Genomic DNA, 27,059 nt, shown 5'->3' on the forward strand with positions numbered 1-27,059 from the left:
GAGGTGCAGTTTCTACTTCATATCAAAGAGGCAAGGCTAAGAATTGACTGTTACAGACCTAGACAGACAAGAAGCAAAACCTTTATACAGCAAAACACACAGCAGCAACAACATCTATGATTGTATCAAGCTTGCCAAATAATTTACTTCCCAAATTTCTGGAAGCAAAATAAACTCTTGACTTCCTTCTTTTGGGACCAGTGAGACAGACAATGGGAAAAAGATGAGGTTTTGATCCAAAAGTCTCTCAAAAGGATGCAATGCCTAAAGACTGTTTAATCTTAGCAGTATTCAAATTACTTATTCTGAAAGGCCAGGTGTATGACTGCTTTAAACACTTGCAGCTTACAATTACTGTTTTTAATACTAGAATAGGCAAGCATATGTCAGAAAATCTGTCTGTTTCTCACAACCACAAAGTAGGTCAACTCCATTTAGCATTTTTCATCCATGCTGTCACTTCAAAAAAATTACTGAGCTGATGCAGAAATGAATTAGGTGGAATTTCACAACCAACATTAACCACACAGTCCACAATTTTCCTTCTAGTCTCAATATTTTAAATGATAGTTTCAATGAAGAGAAGATAAATAACTATATGCTGCCATTAATCTTTTTGGCTTGCCTAAGCAACTTGATTTAGTTGCATGCATCTGACTTGGTATTAATGGTACAGTAAACTTCTTTACTGAGAAGAGTGCTAAGAAATTACTTAAGTTTCCTTTGTACTGGAAGTGATTTCTGGTTCTTAGATCCTGCTAGACACCATTCTCCAAGAGGGCAAATAAAACAAAAGTCAAAACATCTCTTCCCTGTTTCCTTCACAAAGTTAAAGATGCTGTTTCCAGCTAGGGCCAACTAAAGCTTTTCTTCACACCCAAAACCAAATTGATGCAACTTTCAATATTGTACCTGAGCAACCACACAGCAGTTTAAAACAAGCATTTTCCTAAGACTGCATTCCCAGATTATTCATGAGATAAAGATTGCAAGTGGATCAAACACTTCCTATATCCAGCAAGAGGAATGGCACCTACCCAAGTACAGAGCTGCAGCACAACTTTCTCTATGCTACAGAAGGCCAAAAGCGCAAATACCAGTAAAAAGAAATAATCTCTCACTGTGCTTGAATAATATGATTTTGTCATTAAAATTCAGAGCAATATTTACTGACAATGGAACGGGGTACACCTTTTCATTTTGTTCAGATGGAAAACACAGTATCAACTTTGATAGAATAATAAAATCAATCTAGCACTGAGCAAATACACAATGCAGTGAAAGGCAACAGTATGAGAGAAAGAGAGGAAGAGAGAAAAATAGAGAGAGAGACAGAGAGACAGAGATCTGAGACCATACCTTTAGGACTAACAAATCATGGATGCCATCATGGAGAGTTGTGCCATCCTCCTTCATTAGCCTTACGTAGGCCATTGCAAAATTCTTCTCTCCCTTATCTTTAGCTGCAAAGCAAAAGACTTGGGGTTGACTGCCCATCAATGAATTAAAATTCACTAAAGTAAGAATTCCCTACTTACACTCCTGAGTCGACCTGTGCCTGAACGTGAAGCGCAGATGGATCCTCTGCATGTCCTCAATGGGGACTGCTACCTTTGGTAAAATCAGAAAACAGTGAGGAGAGTTATGAGGGGTGGTTTCACATGTAATGAGCCCTATTTTAGAATAAATAAGACCCACTTCTTCTGTTTCCACAGTGCCTTTCACAGGCCATTTCAAACTGTTGAGCCTGATCACAGAAGTGAAGTGAGGGCTGATAAGCAATGATCTGATAGACTTTGCTCAAAGTCTGGCACCAGCAAAGAAATGAAGCACAGAACCCAGAGTTAATGCACACAGGTGCTAGAAAACAATCACAGAGGGCAATCCTCCTGCTCACCCTTTTAACCACAGAAAATTAAACACCTCTGTGTAACGCAACTCCCACATTTCACATACAGAAATTGACAACCAATTTTTTAAACAGCTGAAAAGGGTATGAAAATTCCAGCAAAATAAATTGATGAACTTTTAGGGATTAAATTTAGTGTAAAGCCTTGAGAAGAACCACAGGAACTTGCAAGTACTTTATTCTTAAAGCAGCATACTTTAGGTCAAACATGCAACAAAAAAGGCCAACTGTGTAAAGGAAAGCACATTTTTTCATATTATCAAGTTCATCGTTCTAAAAATTTAAGGACTTGAACACCTTTGTGAGCAATCACAGCTTTACAAATCTTACTGAAAGATGCCTTAATATTAATGATGGTTTTCAAAAGTATCTGCTGTGAGTGATCCTGATTTAATTATGGAATAATTAAGATTTAATTATGGAATTTAATTATGCAATAATTTTTTAAATGAACTAGTACAATAAGCAATAAACAGAATGGGTCAATGTTTTCAAAACAATAAATAAGCTTCTGTTTGAAATCATACTTCCCTTCCCTCCCTATTCTTTACCACTACAGGTAACACACCTTAAGGTAATAATTACAAGCTTGTCATACATGGATATTTTGTCTTTAAAAAAGTATGCAAGCCTGTCATAGTTTATAAGAACTGTTTCTGGCAGCTTCTGGGCATATTCCAATCATGGATATTGAAGCTTGATTAGGTAATTATTAGTTTGTCTCTAAAGAGAAGCAAGACAGTTTTTCTTTCAGAAATCCGAAGAGGGGTCGGTGTTTTCATTTGGGTTTTGGTTTGATCTTGTTTTTTTTTTAATTGAAGCTCCTCATCTCCATTGTTTCACTAAAATAGAACAAATGCAGTATTTCAATTTTGATGAGCCCTGTTAGGACATAAGGTTATCTAAGATGATCTCATTTGTTTTGCTGAACCAAACCTACACATCACTTTCTAGGCCAAATTTCAAGCTTCAGTGACCATGTATCTCTAATAACTGATGTATGACTAAGGCTTCATGCTTCAGCTGTAGTCAGGCACAAGATGGTTTTTGGAGGAAGCTGATGCTGAAGCTGGTGCAACTTTTCTGTGTGAGGCATTAAGAAATGAAAAAATAAAGTGGGAAGTTTCCACGCCATACCTTCAGTGTCTCCATCCATCGTGGCTGCTTGACCTGGTAATAAACAACGGATCTGTACTCGCTCACGGGCTTGTCCCCTGCTCCCAGGCACACAGTATTCTTACAAAAGGAGGGAACAAACACTGCTTAGTGCCTCACTCATTTGGGTACATTTTGGAGTAGTTTTGGTTAAATTAACTTGAGGAAAACCAAAAAGTCCCCAGAGAGCCTCCCCTCAGAATCCTGAGCCGGGAGTTTCACCCCGGCCCTGGGACGCGGCCTCCCCTCACGGGCTGCGCTCCCCTCACGGCGGGTTTGATTTGGATATGGCATCATCCAAAGTTAAATAATAATGACAGCACCAACAGAGGGTAACCACTAACGTGAAGACACTGCATTTTCCAAGCCTCTGAACACAATGGAAATAAACATTTACCATAATCTATGGGTACAGACAGTGTAATTGCATTTTGCAGGGGTCACACACAGTGGGCTCTAGGAGATGTGTGAAGAACATAACATTTACTTGATTTCTCCATCTGATGAATTTAAGAAACCAACATGTCATCTCAATTAGGAGAACAAATACAAAAGGAAAAAAATATTAAAATCTGGCTTCATTGTTCTGTTTATTTTCTCCATTTATTTTAAAATACTTTCTTCCAGCAGAGTCTCGGAAGCTCTAGGCCACACACCAGAGGTGACTTCCAAACTGGATGTTGTAGAGGTACCAACAATAAACAGTTAGAATTTCCCATTCTTTAAAGACTATCTGAACTAGGACAGAGCCAAGTGAAAGATTTGATCAGCTTCAAAAATTGTGGTTTTCTTTAGTGAGTCTGTGAAGACTTGGCCTGCATCTGTCTGCCCTGGCTGACTGCAGCTGGGCTGTACATGGAGAGTAAAAGTTACTGCTGGACAGGGAGGCACCAAGATCCTTGTACCTGCCAGACATGAAACTCAGGTGCCTGAAGGAAGCAAACAATAAATTCTCTACTGAAGGCTGAGATTCAACTAATCCAGTCAGGCTGCATTGACTGCTGCAAAGGTGCAATAATCCTGCTGAAAATCCAGTGAACCTTAAAAGTCTGCTTCAAACACCAGGGTCCCCTGTGACCAGAAGGGTGTGAAGATGGTACCTGAAGATTATTTGTGTGGTCAGAGTGATTTAACTGCAGAAAGCATTGTCTCATGTGCCTGAGCAGAGATTTTTCAAGGTTTATGCACCTACTTGTTTGCCACCTCCATGACATTCACTTGGAACAAAAGTCCTGTTCCTTGTAACAGTAAATCAAGGGCTAGCTCTGCAACTGGAGCTAGTTTGATACCTGAACAGAACCAGCCAGTTTCCTGTGTAGTAAACATATTCCTGTTATGAGAAATATTAATATAAATTCATGGGTTTGAATGTCTGTTGGTTTGGGGTATCTTTATAAGCTAAAAAGAAAAACCAGTCACTTTTGCTATTTCTTGTATTCAGCAGCATTTCAATTACCTCCTCAAAATTGTTGCTTAAATATATCCATTAAGGCATATTACCCACAGAAAGCATTTTCATCTTTCATGGCATTTCATCTCAAAGACAACAAGACAAATTCACTTTCTCCTAAGACTTGCAGAAATTCGGTATCTGCAGAACTGAGCATGCATAATATTAGAATGCAGGATTTAATGCATGGTAATAGGTTTATTTCTCTAAGGAATATTTTTGTTTATATGTGATTAGACAGAATACAGAATAGAGTTAACTTCTGTGCATGCAAGTCATGGTCAGGTGCTGTCATGGGTACAGGCAGTGTTTTGTAATCAGTGTTTTGTTGTGTAGACCTTAAACATTATGTGGGATTAGAATTTTCTTTACTCAAGCTTTCAACTTACATTTAAGCAGTTAGCTGCAGTTCATAAACAAGTCATGAACCACAGTGTTCTATTTCATCTTTATTTTATCTCAAGAATGTCTTTATGATTTCACCCTCGTGATCCCAACAGTATAAGGCTCAGAAAATGACAGGTCAAAAATCCCCCTGAATACCAAACTGGTGATAAACCCTAAGGAAAAGACAAAGGATCTTCAAAATGGGAACAGACAAGCAAAAAGACATTGTAAATATTTATGGTGCATATGTAATTGTTGTCACTAATTTCATTCTTTGCCATGTACTTAATTCAGTGGCAGTGACACAGACTTCCTGGCACAAATCAAGCATTTGTTATGTGGCAGAAATGGTACTTCTAACATTTCAGTGTGCAAATTGCATTCCTCTGGGAATTTCCTCAAGAAAAACCCTAGAGTAAGAATGCAGTAATTGTCAGAATCAGCACTTGTTCCTTGGCACAGCTAAAATAGGTCATTCAATGTTATTCCTTGTTACATTTTTATGCAAGACTTTTATAGGGCTTAAATAGATTTTAATTTTTTAAAAATCATAAAGCTTATTTGTCACAAAATGTCACAGGATGACACAAGGAAATTGAGGTTTTGAATAGTGGGGTTTTATTAAATGTGTAAGTTAAGGCTTACATCAAAAATTCAGCTCATGTTTCTATGCCCCTCATTGCAGAAAAAAAGGAAAACTTACTGGCAACACTTTTCCTTCTTCATCACAGACACACATTATCACTTCCACATTTCTCTGAGTTGTTTTATTGTATTTATCAAAATCTCCATACAGCAATGTAATATATATGTCATTTCTTATGTCTCCTAAGAGAGAAATTGAAAGGTTAAAAAGCAATTAAAATGCTCTGAGAGCATAGGATCAGCTGAACTGCACATAAGTACCTCACTGTTAGCTGTGAAACAGATAAAAGTTTTATTATTTTCCATCTGAACTTAATTTTTCAGTTCTTTATCTTTACTAAGTCAAAACTAGGATGTGAGGAGAAGCAAACGGGAGCTCGGAGTGACTCGATGCAATTCTCGTCCTGCCCCGACACCTGCTGGTGAGGTGGCAAACTTTAAAACTGAACCACAATTGCCTATCTAGAACAATCTCTAAAATTTGAAATGGGCTCAGGCTTTTCCAGACTACTGAAATGTTCAATCCAGGAATTACCTATGAAATATTTGGAAACTTATAATTCTTTAGCAGCAGACAGTAACAAGATCTGCCCACGCTTCACTTTGCTTTTGGTTACATTTGTTTTATTAAATATTCTTTGCATTATTATATTATTACAGCACATTGGCAATTATTTTAGTTTGGTTTGGCTGATTCTATATGGTACTCTTCAGCAGTCAGAGGAGGAAGAAGCTTTGCCTTATAATTCCCATCAGGAATTTCCCCCAAATATCCATCTCTCTCTGGAGGGAGCTTCATATTTTAATTCTCTCCTCTGAATGAATTCATATGACTTTTAAAGGAATCAAGATTTTACTCGAGTTGGGATGAGGGGATGAGGGAGGTTTTTGTAGCTTGTTTTTTAAAAAGGAGCCCAGCAGACAGTGAGTGCTTTGGACTGGAAAACATCTTGTCATACATACAAATGAAATCAAGATACTTCACATTATTTTGTTTGTTGTTATTAAAGGACAGCAATAACTTTCCATACAAACAAGGTTCATTTAAAATTAAAGTTACATCCACCATAATCTACAAGTTATGTACAAGGAGATAGAATTATCCCTCACTGTTTGGATTTTATTTTTCCTTTTTAAGTATTAGAAACTACTTTCCAAGGAGTTCACTATTTCATGTAATAGTGAAATAATATGGGAGTAAAACTTACCATGAGTGAATTCTAAAGATCCTCTAAGTTAGCCATTACAAAAATCATTAAGGCAGCAGCTGATGCTCATTAACATGGGGAATGAGAAGAAATCCCTTCCTATCAGAGAACAAAGCACCTCCTACCTGGCATGATTATTTCAGGGAATCCCAGCTTTCGAGCAACAACCGTGGTTCTGTCTACAAGGTGTGGGTAATCCTTTCTGGTCTGAATCACATCTCCAACCAGCATTTTCACTGTTACCCACAGACCTATGAAGTGCAAAAAAAAAAGAAAAAAAAATTACACTTTTGGTAGGAAAAAAATTAAATCTGTCTTCAGATGATTGCCTCTTCTACCCACCAAAACACACATAAGAATTTGCTTTCCCACTTCCTGTAGGTGAAAGTAAGAGCTCGATAATGCAAAATTATGACTACTAATTTAAATAGCCCCTAAGATTCCTTAACAAACTCATGGTTCCTCAATTCCAGCTTCAAAGCTGACCTACCTCCATGGTGGTACTCCAGCTCCAACATAATATGAAGTTTCACAAAAATATTGACTTACTTAAAAGAAAATAATAAAAATGTGCTTTACCTTGTCCACCACTGTCTCCTTTTGATGCAGTGATTTTGCTTAGGAGACTGTGCAAAAAGTCATTCTCTGCCACTACCCTGCAAGAGAAGCAGCAATGTCTGCTCGGGAATTGGGTGCTAAATATATCAGACACCATTTAGAACATAAGAGACTAACAGCCTCAGTCTTTGCAGTATTGCTTGATTGTGATATATTGGGTATTTTTATTATCTCTCACTCAAGTTGCAGCCCACTTGCATTCAGTTGTGTGTACATTGAAGTAAGAAAGATTCAGCCACCAAGAAAGGTGTTTTGTGACAGGGACGATGTGAGTGCACTCACCAATGTGCCACTCCAGCTCAGTCCACTCTCCCTGACAAACAGCCAAGTAAATGAACTTGGAATTTTTATCAGCTACTTTTGAATTTAGAAACAAATTAGAAACATTAATTCTCAAATTAGAAACAAGTGAAAAAATAAACCAGTGTGTCATACCTGAGTCTTTCAGAATTAAATTTACCCTCCATAGTACATAGCAGCAGTGCTATATAGGGCACACAGAGTTATTTCCAGTGTTTTCACTGGTATCTCCACATTTGATCTGTGAGCATCACATTTTTAGGCAGCTGCTCTGGCATTTCTTCTGAATATAGTATATGATAATTCTATTACTTTTTAAAGGAAACACAGTTTTTAGTCACAGCTTTTAGATTTTTCCCAAGTTCTAAACAGAACCGAACTCATAAAATAGTAGTTATCCTTCTAAATCTCACTTGTAACTATTTGACTTGGGTTTGTGAACTCAGACATGGTACCAGCTGTCTGAAGGAGCACATTCATGGAATTATTCTTTAATTTAAAGTGCTGTGGTACCTCTGCAAGCCTTAAATACCATTTAAAGTCATACCTAAATAATTAGCACTATTACAACATAAAATTTTTAAAGGAAAACTTTCTTATTCTTTAACTATTTCACAGGATGTTACAGGAACAGAGATAGAGAAATAAATATTTTCCTTCACATATAAAAAAAGATATCTATGACACTCTTACGGATGAAAGGGAATGAAGTGCTGCTTCTCTTCATCACTTTCAGATTTTCCTTTTATGATATCTGTAATATCCATGACTAGAAGAATAAAAGAAAAATCATCAGAACATAGAAGAGCGTTTCAGAATAGCTTCTCTTATCTATGAACACTGTGCCTCAAGGTAAATGTGGATTTTTCAGCAGCAGGGCTGGGTTTGTGGGGCAGAGCATTTTGCAGAGTCCACACTACAAATATGCTGCTGTGGAGAGAGAGAGGGAGAACTCAGACTAACTTGGGAATACAAGTACCAGAGCTTTGGGGACATAAGCACTGACTTTATTTCATCTGCAAGGGAATCTGTCATTAAATTGCTTCTGTGCTTTCACTCCCACAGCTTGGCACTCTATGAATAATTAGGAAATGAAATTCAAAAATGGATTTTGGACTTTAACTAAAATGTCAATGCAGGTGCAGTCTTTACAGACTTCAAAAAGTACAGAAACCAATGGATAGAGCTGATGGGTAGTCTGACATGTTTTGGTAGAGATTTTAGTAGTCCAGGGCTGCAAAATTCACTGATATGCTGGTTCAGCTTTGGCACAGGAGACAGCAGTACCTGCCACGCCGAAGGGCCGCCGCAGCCCTTGTGTGTATTTCTTGGAGTTGCTGTCCCTCAGGTCCATCCTGCCCACTCGCACTATCTGGCAAACTAAATAAATTTTGTCTCTGCTGAGGTCTTTATTTCCAAGATCCTAAGATACAAACAAGAAAGAATCATGGTGTCACTTGGGTAAAAAGCAAGTTGTGAAATCGAAACAGGACCTGCAGCAATAAACTGAATCTTAACAATCACTGGGAAAAAAACCCCAAAAAAACCAAAAGACTCCCAAACCAAACACACCTCCAAAAACTCAACAAATGAAAAAATCTGAGCACATCAAAAGGATGAAAAAACTGACAGTTTAAAGTTTGAAAAAATATAAGGTAAGATATAGAGAATAATAACAATCAAGAGATATAGCAGATAAAACTAAATAAATCAAGCCATCAAGAAATTCAAGAGGCAGCAAAATGATCTGAAGAAAGGCTGCTGAAGCATTGTCACTGCCCTGAAGAACTTAGTGACTTGTCACCTTGCTCTGTGTGTGGGATTACCTCTGCTTCCTTCATCATCTTGACAACTCTTTATGAGATCTGACAGTGACCACAGAGGAGAATTTCATTTGCAAATACAAAGGGAAGCAAGCTAGAAAACACTTACTGTGAACACCACTTTAAGATTGTTGAGCATATCAATTTCCTTTGGAAAGCCTCGACTCCCCCATCTCACCAAGTAGTTCTCACTGTTTGGAAGATAAATATCTCACTGTCAAGGGATTTAAAAATTCTCCCTTTACACAGTACAAAAGTTGCATAACAGACAGTCTGTGGTGATGATTCCAATCCAAGACCAGACTAAAAAGACAAGAAAAACACTATACAAGTACCAACAGTAAGTTTTAAAAAAGCTTGAACACAACACAAATGGACACCTTTTTTTTGAGGCAACTTTACCATTGTCATAGTCTATTTGATGGGAACACTCAACAGAATCTTAATCTACCCAGAAATTTATAAATTTAATTCTTTTTCCACTCCTCCCCCTCCAGCACTCTACTCCAAACACCACAATATTGCCCATCTAGAGCAATCTCTAAAACTTGAAATGGGCTCAGGCTTTTCCAAACTTCTGAAATGTTCAATCCAGGAATTACCTATGAAAATATTTGGAAACTAAGAATTCTTCAGTAGCAGACAGCAACAAGATCTAAGTTTTGTTTTACTTTTGGTTTCATTTCTTTTATTTACATATTCTTTTCATTATTATATAATTACAGCACATTGGCAATTATTTTAGTTCATTTTGGTCAGTTCCGTTTGCTACTCTTCTGCAGTCAGAGGAGGAAGCTTTACCTTATAATTGTTGACTTCTGGGGGTCATATAGGGACATAAAGAGCTCTGCATCCTCTCCAATTCTGCAGACAAAATTCCTCACAAACACATACAGGCTGTGGGTGGGGGATGAAGACATCCGGGAGTACGATGCATAATCTGGCTGGTCCTTTGACTAATCAGGAGAAGGAAAATCAGTTAATAATAACCCAGGAATTAAAATGGTGCTATACTACAAGCAGTTTTACATTAGGTATATGTAATAGTGAAAATTGAAAAGGAGAGCAGGGAGTTGGACTCAGTAATTATCATAATTTTTTTCCACCTTGAGCTATACAATGACTCCCATGTCTTAGGCCAGTTCTTCAGCCAGTAGGCAATGATGTAAAGGGGGAATATTCCCCCCACTCTTAAAGAAAAGAGCAAGTATCAAGATGTCAGTAGAGGGACAAGCCTACAAGCCTGAAGGAATTTATTTTTGAACACAGTAGGCTGTAGCAGAAGGCCTATGATCCACATCACAGAGGGGTTGCAGTGTGCTGGAGCAGTAGCAAAAGGAAGTCAGTCTCTTTGAAGAAGAGGCAAATAACATGCTGAGATCAGGACACAGCTGAGCAGGTTCACTGACTCAAAAATAGGCTCCTGAATTCTTCTTACCTCCCATCTTAACCTTCAAGAAGCAGCTTCTTAACACTTCTAAACCCATTGTTTGTCTCTATTTTAAAAATAAGTCACCACAGTCTATCACAAACTCCCAAGTTTCATTTTCCTTATATTGTCAGTTAATTACAAGGTGCTTTCCAGTGATTTGTCATGGGTGTTATTGAAGTGTCATGACAAACCAACTATTTTCTCTTTAGTGATTTACTTGCTTTTTTACAGTTCACTTTCTCATAAATGGAGAAAAGAACCAAAGAGGCTTACAGATCCTTGCAGAGGTTTAATATTGCAAAAGGTCAAGGAAGTGTAGTCACCTGCTTTGCATTTAAAAAGATTTAATTCATGCACTTATCAGCTTTGCTTTGGCACATGAACTTCTGGTGTCCAGAAGATTATGCTGAATTCACCCTAGCTCTTCTTCAGTGAGCTTAAATTCTTCAGCTCCATCAGAATAACCAGCAAGCAGCAATACTTAGCAAATAACCAGTGTAGTCACAAGAGCTTGTGAAAACAAGTTGTGGTCAGTGCTGCTTTGCAGCCTGAGCTCGAAGTGTGTGGCTATTCCCTGTGCAATTCAGAGTATTGAGTAGTCCAGGGATGGAGTGGAGACATATTTCAATTTAGGAGCTCAAGAATGGATTTAGAACCAGCTTTAGACATGAACTTTCAGCCCAGCCCACAGCCCAAACCCAGTGCACAAATTCAATTCAATTTGAGGCTTAGCCATATTTATAACATAAGACTGTAGATCTACTCTTAAGTCAGAGGAAAAAGTTTCCACCCAATTTTATGGTTCCATCCTTCAACAATTAGATGAGTTTTTGTTTGGATTTTAACAAAGGAAGCATCAAGTTTAGCCAGCCATTCCTACCATTTCCTCCTTAATTCTCTCAGTGATTTTATTAGTTGCTTCTTCATGTGCATGAAACAGGCTGATAACACTGGTTTTATCTGGATCCAAGATATTTCCATCCTCATCTCTAACTATCAGGTCGAGCTCAAGTACTCTGTGAAAATACAAAAGGCATAATGGTAGGGTTATTTCCTTCCAAATAAAGAAAGCTTAGAAATGTAACAAACAAGGAGACTCTTCAAGATTTAAAGTTGTAAAATTTAAATAAATGCAACAATATTTAATGGAGAAAAATTTAACTATTTCCCATGATTTAAGCTGCTGTCCAATAATTAGGGATTTTTAGAATTGTCACCAAAGCATTGAAATGTCGCACATAAAACAGATCCACCTTGTTCAATGATTTCTAGCAGTCTTCATAGCTTTTAACTTTTAACACCCAGTGTTTATAATCAAGATGTTCAGATCTTGTAATCAAGATCTTCTTGTTACCCTCTGCTTTTATGTTGCTCACTCACCCTTTCTGTCCCAAAATTTAACTCTGCTCTCACACTAATTGTGCCTTTTTTGCCTAATTTTCCTTTTTTCTGCCACTCTTTTTCCCTCTCCCACAAAATCCCCCTCAGCCCCCGCTGTCATTTCCTCTTTATTCCTTCTCCACAGTTTGGCAAGTTTCCTTCACACTACACAACTTAACCCCACCCTTTCAGGAGCTTACAAACACTTTACAGCTTGCAATCCAAATCATTTTAAATATCCCCTTCACCCCTACTCTCCCAAAGGAAGCACTTTACTGTCTCATAACACAGAAAGACTATAAGGCTGACAAAACAGAAATCTGAAAGCAAATGAATTTTAATGTTGTCTTAATCTCAGTGGGTTTCTTTAATTTGAGATCTTCAAAGTGGATTCTGGTTTTGAGTGAGCGTTCAGCTCCACACAGGGCAGTAGGATATGTGTATTTCATAGTGTGCTCTGTATGAATACAATTTATTACAAATTTGCGTCCAGATCACAGTGAACAAGTTAAGAATTTCATAACACCTTGTGGTCATTTTATGTGCAGCCACAGGTAATGGTAGATTTTCAACTGCACAGAGGCCTTCAGGCCACAACAACCACAGTCACTTAAAACAGCAAATCACAGATTGTAAGCAGATTCTAATGCCTGTAAAAACAGTTCTGTGAAGATTTTCTTACCAAGCTCTCTCTCCCCACACTTCATCAGATGGTGGGACACCATTAACCTCACACAACCCCAAAAGTTTTGCTAAAAAGCATGTTGTGTTGCAGTTGCAGTGACTTTTTATTTGCGAGGAGCAGACAAGACTCTTTGTCAAGTAACTATTCTGTCCCTGGGAGTTTCACTTCTATTGTCAGAGTTCTGCCTGGAAATTCCCTGGTGAATTGGGTGTGGATGTGTTTGTTTGCACACTTGGTGCAGTTTGCCAGCATCACTTTTGATGGTCACTTACTGGACATAGGCCATGTTTGTGACAGATGGAAAAGTTTTGGATCACAAGTATGCTAGTGATATGTACATAGAGGCTGGTTATCTAACCTCAAATCTTCCCCATTCACAGCCTCATGTATTTATAATGAAGAATCAAATCAAAATTTTGAAAAAACATTGTGCTATGAAAAGCCTATCAGCACAGGACTTACAGGGAGAAGCGTGAAAAAGAAGATTCTATATAAACCACACTTTGAATTCCAACCAGTAAACATGAAAACGTCATCATCTCTTTGGTGCTGTGCTTTCAAATAAGTCATGCTTTCCAGAAGCCACTTACTTATTCCCATAGTCAATTTTGGATGTGACTTTCTGCTTGAGTTCTTTGAGCTCATCTTTTGGCAAAGTCCCAGACAGAAGCTGCGACCGCCACTCCATCAAGTCACACATCATGGACTGCACCTGCTGGAACCTGGCTTTCTTGTTTGTCTGAGAGAGAAAAAACATCAGTGAGGTTCAGGCTTCGAGTTGAAGTGAAACACTGGGCTTGACAACTAAAAGCTACATGTCATATTTAGTGCTAAATGATAGCAGGAACAAGAAGTAGGCAAAATAATCACGTCTCATCCCACAAATTGTTAAGGACAGAATATCCCACATGATCATAAAGAAATAACATGAAATTTTGTATCAGGATAGGGAATTATGTTATTTGTGTTTTATTGTGTTGTTTATTGTATTAATTGTGTTGTTTTAAATCTCTTGAACAAATTCTTATTAAGAGAAAACATTACAAAAACTATTAACTTCTGCATGAGATACTGATGGGAACAACAACACTTGATTTTGGTATTAACACATTTAAGAGATAAATAGAATACACAGAAGTGACTAAAGCAGTTCTAGTGTCATTCAATGAAAATAAAGTAGGGTTTTCATTGCTGACTTAATCAAGAAGATTAAAAAAGTGACATTTTTTGGAAAACTACAGCACATTCAAGATCCCTTTGCCCCAAGATAGATAAAGAAAAATACAAGTGGCAGCTGGGATCCTGGAACAGTCAGCACAATTCTTGAAATTGCCAATTGTTAATGGCTACTTGCACCCAGTAACCCTTGAACAACTTCTGTTCTAGCAGTCCATGAGCACCATGAATCTTTTCCAAAATCATCCCAATTATCTTTTATTCTCCTATCTGGAAACTTTTCAATGCTACAAACCAAAATTATGAAGAATTTATCATGCACAGGATACAAATGGATGTAAGTTACACCACTCCCCAGCAATGCCATCTTTCCCTTTACAGAACCACAGAACCACTCAGGCTGGGAGAGACCTTCAGCATGATCCAGTCCAAGGCTGGATTTCAAGTCACTAGGTATTCAAAGCCACTGAAGAAACTCTTAGTGGTGAGAAAGCAATTTTCTAAATCCACCCAGACTTAGCCCTGAATGTAGGAAGAGACATTAATTTGAACAAGGCCCCAGTGTGCATTAATGGGACTAAGAGGTAACAAACATCATGTAAAAGATCCTACCACATAGAGCTGCTTCCAGATGCTTCCCCATTCCCAGAGAGTGGTGGTAACTTCTTGGACTAAGGGAATCTCAGCAGGTATGACATTTTCTGTATGTCTGGGAAAGAGAAGGAAAGATCACAAAGAGTGTCTGGTTTCATGGGTGCATCTTATACTCACTGTGGGTGAGTTTCAGAAATGCCTTAAAACTCATGCTTTAGCAGACAAGCTCAATAATGTAACAAAACAGATAAATTCCATACCTTTTCTTTTCAGCAGCAGCTTCCTTGATGTGGATGAAGGATTTAGGAAATATTCCCTGATGAAGGAGAAAAAAATTATAAATCCACACTTATTCTCCAAAAACATTTAGGTAACAACCATGGCTGTGAACATAAGCTGTAATGACAAACTTTAATATCCAAACTAACTCCTGGTTATTTAGCTTTCTGCTCAGATGGATGATTTCTATTTGACAGACAAATAATTGAAGTTTTTCATTTCTCTTCAAATGTAGAGTGCATAGGCATCTTTCTTCCTAAGTAACACCATTTTCCACTCCAGAAAACTGTTCAATGAAATACCATTTAATTAAATACAATTTAAATTCAGTAAAGAAACATTGTGTCTGTGCATCATCTCATATCTATTTTAACTGACCTCTGTAGAAGATAAATGGGCACCAAACCAGAAGTTCTAATGTGATTGTCCTTGCTCTACAAAAGCTGAAATGTCTCAAGTCATCCTAAAGGAAAGTTTGACATTCACTCTGTCCATGAGAGTCCTCCCCTGCGCTGGCAAATCTCACCTTGGTAATTCACTAGATCCTTTCTGGACTCTCAATTCAATAACTCACATATGGTACCTCAAGTACCACAATAATTCAATACCATATGTGCTACTTTACAAAGCTTTTCTCTGAATCAAATTGCAGCTTTTATAACCATTTTCTTTTAAGCACTGGATCTTAATCAAAACACAATTGTCTTATCACTTCCCCTTCTTTTTCATTAAGATTAAAGTTCAAAAAAGTCCATGAAGAAGCAAAGCAAAAGAAGAAGGTCTCAGTAATGGTAATTTTAGTGATATCTTAGTACATGAAATTAATAATACTTTTTAAAGCATGTTATGTATGATGATCTTGAAGCCCTTTAGCAATATTAGGAATTAATCAAGAATTAGTTTAAAAGAAGTGGTTAGTTCCGGTAAATATTTCCGTTCTTATTTTTAGGCTAAATTTTAATTGATAAAAATAGTAATGTTATGTAGAATAAATGGTTATAACATTTTCAGTCACAAGAAATGTCAAAGTAATTAAAACACAGGTGCAGTGCTTGAATACATTTGCATTGCAACACCCTAGAAGATCTTATATCAAGAAGAAGTTACAAACAAAAATGCTTTTCTTCTAGAAAAGTGCAGTTGAAACTAGAAGTAATTTTCTTGCTACTTAGCTCAGGAGTCATCATATCCAGGGTAAAAACTTTTCCTCTGTGGAACTTTCCATTTTCAGGTCTGAGAGTACTGACTTTAAAAGAAACTAATATGATTTTTGTACATAGGAGATATTTAAGAACTTAAGCCTCGTACAAGTTGTTTATATTGTGTGACCTAAAAAATCCTTGGAGAAAGTACAGAAACAAGCACATCCAGCAGGAAATTGAGTCAAAATTCAATTGAAATGGTGGCTTCAAGAGTTGTTAACCTGAAGGCTCAGTCATTTCTTCTTCATTGATCTGCTTTTCCCAGCCCCCACTTCTATTTACCAACATTGTCCAGGATGAATGCTGATCATTTTACTCATCTTGAAAGGAAAGAGTGGAAAGAGCTGACTTGAGAGATCATCACAGAGAGATCAGGACTATCTAGGCAGAAATTTCAAAAACTCACTTCAAGGGCTGCCCCTTCAGAACAGTCTCACAGGAAAGGACAACGTGATCTTACCTCTGCTCCTTTGTACCTCACTAGGTATCCCCTGTACCAATCTAAAAGGAAGAAAAACCACTTGGTATGACAAAATACCCACTCATTACAAAGCACACAATAAAGTAATGGGGTTTATTTCACATAAAAATACTTAGCATGGTATTTGTAAAAATTAATAGTTACTTCAAATATACAGAGCTTCAAGTGAGTAGCAGGGATTATATTGAACATGACTTGCATATTATCAAATGTGATTGTATTGTCTGCTTTCAAGCCTTGCACAGTAAGTACAGATAATTGTACACAGAATTTAACATCCATGTTCACATTAAAAAGGTAGAATAAGAGATTTGTTTTGCAAAGTGATATATGCACACCCTTAAATTGCATTAGCCAAAATCCCCCATGGTCCTGGGGAGCCCATGGAGCTCTAACTGTTCCAGGCCCAGCATTAATCCAGTGCAGCACATGGTTGTTACAGATCCAATTTCCTCAATGTTATCAGATTAAGTCATTTTTGTGCCATGAGAAACTGTGGCTTTTGGACACAACCATAATAAGCAGCTTCTTGGTGTAAATGCAAATTGGAATGTCAAGAGAACTCAGAGCCATTATTGGGCTCGTGCTGCATTGGTAACTAGAAAACCCTTCTGAAAGGCAAGAGGGCAGAACTGCAGCAGGGGCAAGTTAAAATTCATTCAGGCTTTCTTCCTGCTATTCCACAGTTCAGCCTCAATAAACTACAAAAACCACAAAAAGCAGAGTTCAGCCTTACTAAATAAGATCGGGGCCACACCCACTGTACACACACCCCATCATGAAAAATCACCTGCCCAGAAACAAAGTTTAACTCTGTTGAATACTACATTTTTCATCCACAGAAAGAATTTGTGACCAAATCAGACATTTTCTAATTGTAATTTCATGAGCAGATGTGATCTCTTTGCTATCACCTTTTCTCTCACAGGTATTGCTGCCATGCAAGCAAAGCATAAAAGAATAAAAATAAATCCCAAATGCCAAACAGCACAGTCAGAAAGGCAATGCTCAAAGTCACAGGATGATTGCTTACCTCAAGGAAAGACTTAGGACAGATTTTTTAGGTTGTTCTGCAGTGGGATTATTTTCCCTCAGTGTTTTATCAACAATAAAATTCAATCTAACTGCTGAAACTGAATTATTTGCACATAGACTCAATGTACAACCAAGTGTGTAAAATTGGTTTCATCCCATTTGCTGTGACAGCACATATGTGTTCCGTGCATAAATTTTGTGCATGCAAAACCAACTAAAACAGGACATAAAAGGAGCACAGGAAGAATCATGTCACTGTTGGTTACTCACCAGCTGCAGCAAGCTGCAAATTTACAGATATCTGATAAAAAATGATCTTCACTCTCACACTGAGAAGGATTCCACTTCTTCATTGACAAACATATTTCATAAAGCAAGGCATGACAGAGCATATCAAGGGCAGGAGGTTCAGAAAAGACTTTTAGATAAAAAATAATCCCATAAGATCAGCACTCCAATCACTAGGCTGGGCTGACAAAAAATGGACCCCAGGAATCCAAAGCCTGAACTGCTATTTCTGCAACTAACACACAACACAGGGATGAGGAGGTTCCTGGTTTGTGTGTGTATTTTGTTCTTGGTCAAAATGTTTAGAATGGAGGCTTGAAGATTACTTTTTTTAGGAGGGGACATGAATCATTGTGACTCTATTGACTTCTGAATGACACCGATGTTTCCACTGATGCTTAAAGATATTGAATTAATCTTACAAACAGAAGAGAACAATTATGTTTTTGTGCTCCAGTATTTTGTTAACATGGTTTTTCAGGTGCTGCTCCCTCAAATCCTTTGTTGTTTCCTGACAAAACAACCTAGAGCTCTGTGGGGTGGAACAGGCAGGGTTCAAACAGCCCCAAAGCCTTTGCAGCCTCGTGCCCACAGCACACCAGGGGTCTCAGCACTGAGCTGCCTCTGCCACTGTGCCATGCTGCCATTGGCCTCTCTCTAACACAACTGCAGTCAGTAAAACACATGTTCTATCAACAGAAGTGGGTTGAAGAAGATAATTTTACAATATATTTTTCAAAGCTTTAACCAATTTGCAAATTTTTAAAAAACTCTTGATGTGGTCAAATAGCAAATCACTCTTGCAGTGCCATTTGCAGGTACATAACTGCTGAATTAGTAATAATAACTCCACTCTCCTTGCTTTAATTATGAGGTTCCCATTTTACTAATGGAACCTCAGCAGCTCTGTCAGATTTACAGAGAATCAATGGGATTGGAAGGTATTGCCTGTCCATCATGCACAACTTGTGCTTGTCCATCATGGACTTCTGCTGCTTAACATGTTCAATATTTTGGATGGCTTTCAGAACAGTTTCTATCATGCTGACACTCAGATTTCTTTAACTGGGTTTCCTCATTATACAACAGGATGATGATATCTCCTAGCAACAAATATTTAGTTTAGAGGCTAAAAGTGTACTCCTTTAAATCTTGAATCAAATTTAATGTAACTTCCCTGAGGTGTATCACAAGCTGGCAGAAACTTGACAAACTCTACATTCACCTTGACGACTTCCTCATTTGGTAAAGGCATCCCTAAAAACCACATCTACTGTAATATGTCTAATTTTGGCTCTTCAGAAAAGATTAGGTTCTTCCTCAAAATACAGCACACCACCAAAAATAAGGGCATTAGAAAGCCAGTGATGTAATACAGGGAACTGCTGTGAGGTGAAAGGATTGTGTTATTCACAAAGAGATGGAAAATGTGACTTACCTTCACAGGACTCCAGGATATGCACCACATCACCAATCTGTAGAGATAGCTGTGGTACCCCTGTGCCTTTGAAATTGTATATAGCTGGAAAATTAAAGATGAAAACAACATTTTTCAATACAGCCACACAGCACAGTGAAACTGAGATCCACACGTGGTTATTAAGGTTTGGATACTGGGATCAATACACCAGGCTAGACAAACAGAACAATAATTCTATCAAGGAGCTCCATTTGTCAGCATTAAATAATCTCTTTTCTCATGAGAATGGAAAGATGATGCAAGGGACCAGTGGTGAAAGCCAAAACCAAACAAAAGAACCCCCCAGAAAAGTCAGCAAGCACTGGGACACCAGCTATTGATCAGCACTGCTGTGCACAGGATTTAGGAGCCCTGTTTAGATACAGGTCTTTGATAAATACACAGGCACAGTGCTGGGGAATTGTTTATCTACTGGGCCAAGGATTTAAGCACACAGTTTATAGAAATTTATTGCTACACTGGTAGGAAAGGTCACAGAGATGCCTGTGAAAACAGAATTTACTGAATTCTTTCCCAGGTTTAGATGCTTTAATTTAACATAAAACTGTGTTTCATATGGAAACAGAACTGAGGTTCATAATTTTCTGTATTCTCTGTATGACTCTGAAAGGAACACAGGAGCTGTGGATTTTGAAAATGTCCTAATCAGAAACTTATCTACATGTGGTTAAGAAACACCATCATTTCAGAGAGAGCTGAAGAAAATGAACTCTTCACCAGTCATGTTCCGGAGCTACAGGATGTGGGCTCCTATGGTAACCATGCCTCTGTAAGCTTTTTTCTTCACAGGCTTGGTAAAAAACTCCTACAACAGCATTAGAGCAGGAGAGATGATTGAAGCTGCAGTCACAGAGGGAAACTGACTGAAATACAAATACTGAAACCCCAGTTCAGGTGTGCAGAGGGGAACAGCTGCTGAAGGTGAGCCCAGGTGTGCAGGAAAGGTTTTGGGGAGCAGAGCCCAACGGTGCCCCCAGCAGCCACACCTGAGGGATTTTGGATGAGGGAAAGCTGATCTATAAATCAGAGTTTACCTTCAGCGTCTGCCTGCATGCCTTTTGCTCCCCTCTCCAGGTTTCTAAAGCAGGATATTCATTTTTGCTAGTCCAACATGTATAATGATACATTTCATTTAAACATTTTACTTATTTTACTTAAATTATTAAAGCCTCAAAATAAATTGCCTTCCAGGAAAATGCCTGAAGTGGGAGTGTAGAGCTAAATAGATTCATCCTCTTCATTTTACAAGTACTCCATAAATTATGTGTCTTGTTTCTTTTGCCATAATTTTGTTATCTTTCTGGAACAGAGATTAGAAGGAATTTCAGATTGAGGAGGCTTATTGAACCAAGAATAAATTCTTGGATTTTTGACATAAAGAAGTTCCCAGCAGCTCCTTCTCCTGAGAGAGGAAAGCAAGGTTTGAATCATTCAACATATGGGAAGAAATAAGAGAATTATAATTTTGAAGTGAGACTCTGCTGCTCAGATTCAGCCATTTATTCAAAAGAACATTGAAAACAGTTCCTCAGAGCTGCCTTAGCCCAACACAAAATTGAATTTATGTGGTGTAGTACATGTGTAATTCTATTCTGACTGGTCTTTCTTCCAGAAGGGGAGGGTGACAAACAACCCTACAAAGTTGTGATGACATTTGAGGATACACTTCCCTGGAGTGTTTGGGATGTGGGGGCATTCCTGTGCTCTTGTCCCATCTTCCTGAAAAGTTCATGGAGATCAAGATTGCTGTTGACCAGTAAATACTTTAGATTTCAAAATATGCACTGCTCTACTTAGTTGTAGCTGTCTCAAAATACAGATGCAAATGACTGAGTCATTTATTTACACTGCATTTCAGTTTTGCTCTCCTAAGACTTCATTAATAGCCCTGAATGTTTTGAAAGGTGCAGCAACAAGCTGGCAAAGGAAGTGGCTGTATCAGCTTAGAGATTTCTAAATGAGTAAGTGGAAACTTGACAAGAGATATCTTACTGCAGAACTTGGATTGTTTGGTAGGATGAGTTTAAAAATCCCTGTACAAAGTTTTGGGCCATAAGCCTAGCTACACATTTTATGATAAACCACATCCCAAACCACTTTGCAAAAAAAAAAATGTAACAAATAACCCAACACCAGCAGCTGCATCCATCTTATCTACAGCACCAAACAGTTTGATCATCACACCTGCTTTTCTTTTAGCTGTTAACTGTGAATAAAAGTTTGACTATTCTATCCAGTTATTATGTTTTCTGTCAGGTGTAAATGATGTAATTTCCCTTACAAACTATTTGTGAGTGTCACCTCAGAGCTCACCAGCCAAAAGCAGGGTTCCCTTTCCTCCCCCCTCTTACAGGATCCTCAGGGTTGTTGTGTGCACAAACACATTTAACTCATGATTCTCTTCAAAAACAATATATGAAAACCCCATGAGGAATTAAATATTTTTGGTGGGATACAACGGGTTGTTGGCTTTTTAAAAAATAAACTCTTCAGTGAGTAGAAATAAAAGCCCTTTGAAATCACTCTGAAGACCTCTCCTACTACTTCTCTCCTTGGCATCCTGCATCCCAACCATAAATACAAAATGAGTCAGCATCCCTCAGGCACAGGAGGGGCCCAGCATTCACATCAAATCCCAACAGCAATCAGTGACCTCAGGAGCTGCTGAAGCCATGGCAATAAGATTAGAGGGAGATTTGGGTGCCATCTGCCCTCCCCAGCCTAGGCTGAGGTGTGCCCAGCAGCAGTGGATCTGCACACCGGTGCTGCAGGATCCCCCCAGGATGGCAGAGAATGCCCAGAAACTCTAATTTTACAGCAGTGTTCTTAGCAGGGACATGACAACACTGACAACACAGTTGGAAGATTTTTCCCTGGAAAAGTGAAGAAGGAAAACCATCTCCAGAGCTCACCATAACCTCTGTGGTGATTTGAAGGCACACACACACAATTCAGTCAGCAAACAGCCGGTGCAAGCCCCTGGGAAGCAGAGCTGAAGGCCAGCACACCACAACACCCATATTCCTCAGAGAGCAGGGGGAAATGCCAGCTCAGAGTGCTGACAGAGCCAGCCTTCCAAAGGGAGCCCTGCTCCAGCCCAGGTGGCTTTGAATGGTCCCTCAGGGGTAGGAGCAGCTCCCATCGTGTCCAGAAGTTCCCAGAGGATCCTTTCCTGCCCAGCCAAACACAACCTGTGCAAACACCCTCAGCACTTGTGGGGGTTTTGTGTCAGCCTCACACCCAAAGACATCGACCAGTGTCCATGTCAGCAGGAAACACTGAGGGAAATCCTTCTGTTTCCATTGAACTCCTCCTCATCTACTGCAGCCAGAGCTGCTGAGTCTGATAATCCTCACCAGATGTGTGAGTGCACTCCTGTACACATGGCTGCGGACAGAGAAAACAATTAACGTGCCCTATTTAAATTACATGTCCTCCTCAAATTAGGAAATGGCCAGCAGAAGAAAATCCCAAAAACGCTGTGGACCTTGTTAAGGAGTTTTCACACACAAAACACTGTAGAAGTCACAAAATCCCAGGTAACAGAACCCCTTCCTCAAGAAAATACATTTCCTCAGCGTTAAAGACCTATATTTTTTTCCATTTACATGATTAACCTCTAAGCTACTGCAAGATGGGAATGGTAAATGAGGAAAATCCCACAACCTGCAATGCTGAAGCCATTTATTATCATGTGCAGTCCCTGTCCTGACCTTAATGAAGAATACAAGCACTACATTGTTTCATTTTGAGACTCACCTCTCTGTCACAAGCCATGTTACAAGTTGTTTTCCTTGGCTATTTTTCCACTCTTACACAGAATTTGAAAACAAAAAACTTCTCCAGTATTGCAGAACCAGCTCCTAATTTCACTTTACCACAACAGAAGGACAATTTGGTATGTTTCTGATGCAATAAATCATGATGTGTTCTGCACATTCAAACAATTTCTAATTAATAGGTGCAGCAAGAATCCTCTTATTTTTTAAGTATCCATAAAAGCTCCACTTCTATGAGTAGTCAGGTATTCATAAAAGAACAGTTTTTAGTGTTCAGTCACCATTTTCTTCCCATGAGAACAGGGAAGAATTATTCAGCAAGGAGACAGATAAACCACAGGTGAAAATATTATACAGTCCTAACAGGATTTCTTGACTTCTGGAAAAAATGTGTTTCAGTATTCCACGTTAAGGATGTCCCCCTAAAACCTCACAGAGTAAGTGTGCTGAATGTTCAGAATGTGGACACAGCTCTAAGACAGGCCAGAAACTTGTCCTAAACCTCTGGGGGGGTTAGAAGCTGATTAATTCATTGCAAATCATGCTCAAAGGGCAACTCTCCTGTTCCCAGGTAATGAGAGAAAACAACTGAATACAGATTTCCTTCCCTGCTCACCCATGGGGCCAGATGGAGGTTTTAGCTGACCTGAGCTACTTATTTTCCTTAAACATGATAAAACCAGGGTGGATTACAAGAACCTGGAAGCTCTAACATACCAAACTAGTCATTGTCTCTGACTCTTTATCTCCTCAGATAAAATTGCAGCACAGCCATTTTTCTTAGAACTCTTCATGAAGAACAGAGTATTTAGCTGTGCTTTTTCCTTTTTATGAAGGACCATGGATAAAAATATTATTTCCCCAGCTTTTGCTGCTTCCTAAGGAGCTAGAACAGTTTGTGGGACGCAGAGAGAGCATTTCTTGGAGGAAACCTGCCCTGAACAAAGGTCTGCTCTCTGCCCCCTTACACCTCAATATATTCAGATTTCAGAGATGTAGAATAATTTCAGAGGATTTCAGCAGAAGAAATCAGACAAGCCAGTCTCAGCCCTGTGTACTCAGGCTGAGCAGGTGCTTTTCTACACCTTCAAAGAAGTCACCCACTCTTTCCCATAATTTTGCTTCAAAAGGAGAAACATTCATTTTCAGATTCAGCAGAACAGGAGTAAATCTGATTCTTGAGTTTAGAATGCCAACGTTTCACCAGTTTGTAACTTTGCTCAAAGTCTGATAACTGGCAAAGACTTTCCATCAGGAAATTGCCACCCAAAGCCACCAGCCTGCCATGACTATTCCATCTTGTCCTGTCCATAGGAATAACACAAATTTATGCTGGGAATTCTGCAAGACTAAGAGCAGGTTTCATGTGTAAAATCAGGATTGTATTTTTCTGGTACAAAGCTGAGTACCTGCTACCTGGAGTACTCCATTTTAGTTAAGTAAAGCACAAAAGTGGGCACAAGAGACTGCAATTTACCATGACCAAGGGATGGTGAGATCCTCCAGATCCACCCTGCAGTGTGCTCTGTTCATCCAGAGTGTGATGGGCCCAATATTCTTAAACTGAAACTCTGCTCATCAGCAGAAACTGAAGGCATCAGGCACACTTCTAAAAAGAGACTTGAAAATTCAATGTGAGGTTTGTAATCAGAGACTTAAACCCAAAGATTTTCAAAAACAGAGAAGACAAAATCACCCTGTATGTTCAAAAAGCTTCTGGTGTGAATTATTCCAAAAGCTCATCAATTTTCACAGAATTTATGACTCAGAACACTCAGTTTGCCCATTTTGCATATTTCCCTCAGACACAGGAGGCATGCTTACAACAGACTGTTCTCTTCATTTGAGACCATAGTTTTCAATAGCCCTTGTTCAATCCTCACTATTCCATGAGTTTCATTTACTTAAAATTTGGCAACCACACTGTTTTCCTGACAATTTCTAAGAATATAATTTCTGGGATAGGAGAGCCAGCGATGGTGGTACGTGCTTGTTTGGGTTTGTTTGATTGTCTTAATTACTGAGTGCAAGAGTCTCCCATTTTTTCTCACCAACATTTATAATGAAATACATTTGGTTTCCAAGATAGAGCAAAAATAAACTGTGAGCCAACAGTTTGGCTAAGAAAAGGAACTTCTGGGTATAAGCTAAAGGTTGTTGAATTTATACTCACCTATTAAATTCTAGCAATTGTGCAATAACACAGAATGCTCTAACTGAAGAAAACCTACCATAAGCCACATGTATGCCCACTTACACTACTATTCTAATCTTGTGGGGAAGTCCATTTTGATTTTTGTTTATTTTGATTTGTGACACACTAAACCACAGACACCACTACAACTGTGATGTTTGCATACAAATATAAGGAGTGTTATAAGGTGTTTGATGGAAAACCTTTCTTTAGCCCAGGACATGGATTTGGGGCCAGCATTCTCACCCACTGCAGGTGCCCAGATTGTCTCTTACACCCAACTCTGCTACAGACAGTGAGAGCAGCAGGGCAGCTACAGAGGGGAAAGGAAACAGCAGTAGGGCTGCAGTGCCAGTTCTTCCCAGTGACCCATTCTAGAGTAAATTGTACTGTTTTGGACATGAAAACAAACATTGCTGGACTGCCATTAGTTTTTGAAAGGTTCTGTTTCACAAGGTGTTTTTTTGCTGTGTGAGGTTTGCTGTACCTTTCAAATACCACAGAGACTACTACAAGTGCAAAAGTTATATGCTTTCTACTATTTGTAAAATTGAAACAGAAAATTGACACCTTTTATTTTGTAACGTAAACTGCCGCAAGAACAGGCCACTTCCATTTCGCAGTTCTGCTACTGCTGGACATGGACATTGAACACCACGTTATTTTCTTCTTGTTAATTTCTTGGTGTTGCATTTTATTTCATGAAGCCAATTGGGTTGTTAATGCATATCAGAAAAAACTATGGCCTACATAAAATATAATTCTTTTGGAAGCATTTAGAAGGTTAATAACTAAGTAGTAACATGCATCTTTCAAGTCCTTTTGCTTTGATTCCTACTTGTTTAAGGCTTTTTAAAAGCAGCAATTCCATCCTTAATACAAATTGACATAATTCATTTTAAGATTACTTTCCTTCCAAAAAGTACAACTTAGCAGCTCAGACCCAGATTTTTTCTGTAGCACTGACCATAAGTGACAATTTTGCAGAAGCAGCTGTAGGATTCCCCTTCCCCTACATTTGTTCCCCATAATTCTGGCCATTGTACATTATACAGCACATGAATTACTCAGTCTGCCTCTAACACACCAAGGTGGGAAAAGCTGCATTGCTGTCAAAGTGGAAAGCTGACTCTGGTGTTCTTCATTCTGTTGGACAGATCAAAACTTAGTAAAATTTTGATCCTTTAGTTACTCCCTGCTGGTGAAGGGGACGGTCCTAACCCATCACAGCAGAGACAACACCTGCCCGCATCCTGCCTGGAGGACACCAAGACAACGCTGACATGGCAGCTCCCAGAGCTACTTACCCACGCCACTCTTGTCTGTCCTGTGCCACCTTGCCATGGCAGTGAATCCAGGGGCTGCCAGGGCTGGGCAGAGCCCCTCTCTGGGGTGCAGAGCTCGGGGGGACCAGGCAGGCCCCGGAAGCGCCGCGGGCCCGGGACGAGCAGGCGGCGGCGAGGGCCCTGTGAGATCTGCTGCCTCTCCGAGCTTCCTTCCTCTTTTCTCAGCTCTGATACCCTGCCCTGTCATGGGGGAGGGGAATCCCAGCCTGGCTG

The 27,059-nt window shown here is 39.0% G+C and overlaps 1 protein-coding gene across 1 annotated transcript in view; it reads right to left on the reverse strand.

The window, feature by feature from the left end:
- DOCK2 (dedicator of cytokinesis 2) overlaps window positions 1–26,943 on the reverse strand; it is a 160,284-nt gene extending 133,341 nt beyond the window's left edge. The window contains exons 1-17 of the mRNA XM_059483513.1: window positions 26,808–26,943; window positions 19,486–19,569; window positions 16,704–16,744; window positions 15,023–15,078; window positions 14,781–14,877; window positions 13,583–13,731; window positions 11,808–11,943; window positions 10,297–10,451; window positions 9,605–9,686; window positions 8,960–9,095; window positions 8,366–8,441; window positions 7,334–7,410; window positions 6,880–7,005; window positions 5,605–5,729; window positions 3,047–3,145; window positions 1,539–1,611; window positions 1,360–1,463 (exon numbers count right to left, since the gene is read on the reverse strand). Of these exons, the coding sequence (XP_059339496.1) occupies window positions 1,360–1,463; window positions 1,539–1,611; window positions 3,047–3,145; window positions 5,605–5,729; window positions 6,880–7,005; window positions 7,334–7,410; window positions 8,366–8,441; window positions 8,960–9,095; window positions 9,605–9,686; window positions 10,297–10,451; window positions 11,808–11,943; window positions 13,583–13,731; window positions 14,781–14,877; window positions 15,023–15,078; window positions 16,704–16,744; window positions 19,486–19,569; window positions 26,808–26,844 (1,653 nt within the window). The 5' untranslated portion in view covers window positions 26,845–26,943. The remainder of the gene's footprint in view (window positions 1–1,359; window positions 1,464–1,538; window positions 1,612–3,046; window positions 3,146–5,604; window positions 5,730–6,879; window positions 7,006–7,333; window positions 7,411–8,365; window positions 8,442–8,959; window positions 9,096–9,604; window positions 9,687–10,296; window positions 10,452–11,807; window positions 11,944–13,582; window positions 13,732–14,780; window positions 14,878–15,022; window positions 15,079–16,703; window positions 16,745–19,485; window positions 19,570–26,807) is intronic.
- Window positions 26,944–27,059: the final 116 nt, after the last annotated feature.

The sequence above is a fragment of the Ammospiza nelsoni genome, chromosome 16 (assembly GCF_027579445.1).
Source record: "Ammospiza nelsoni isolate bAmmNel1 chromosome 16, bAmmNel1.pri, whole genome shotgun sequence".
NCBI classification, from domain to species: domain Eukaryota; kingdom Metazoa; phylum Chordata; class Aves; order Passeriformes; family Passerellidae; genus Ammospiza; species Ammospiza nelsoni.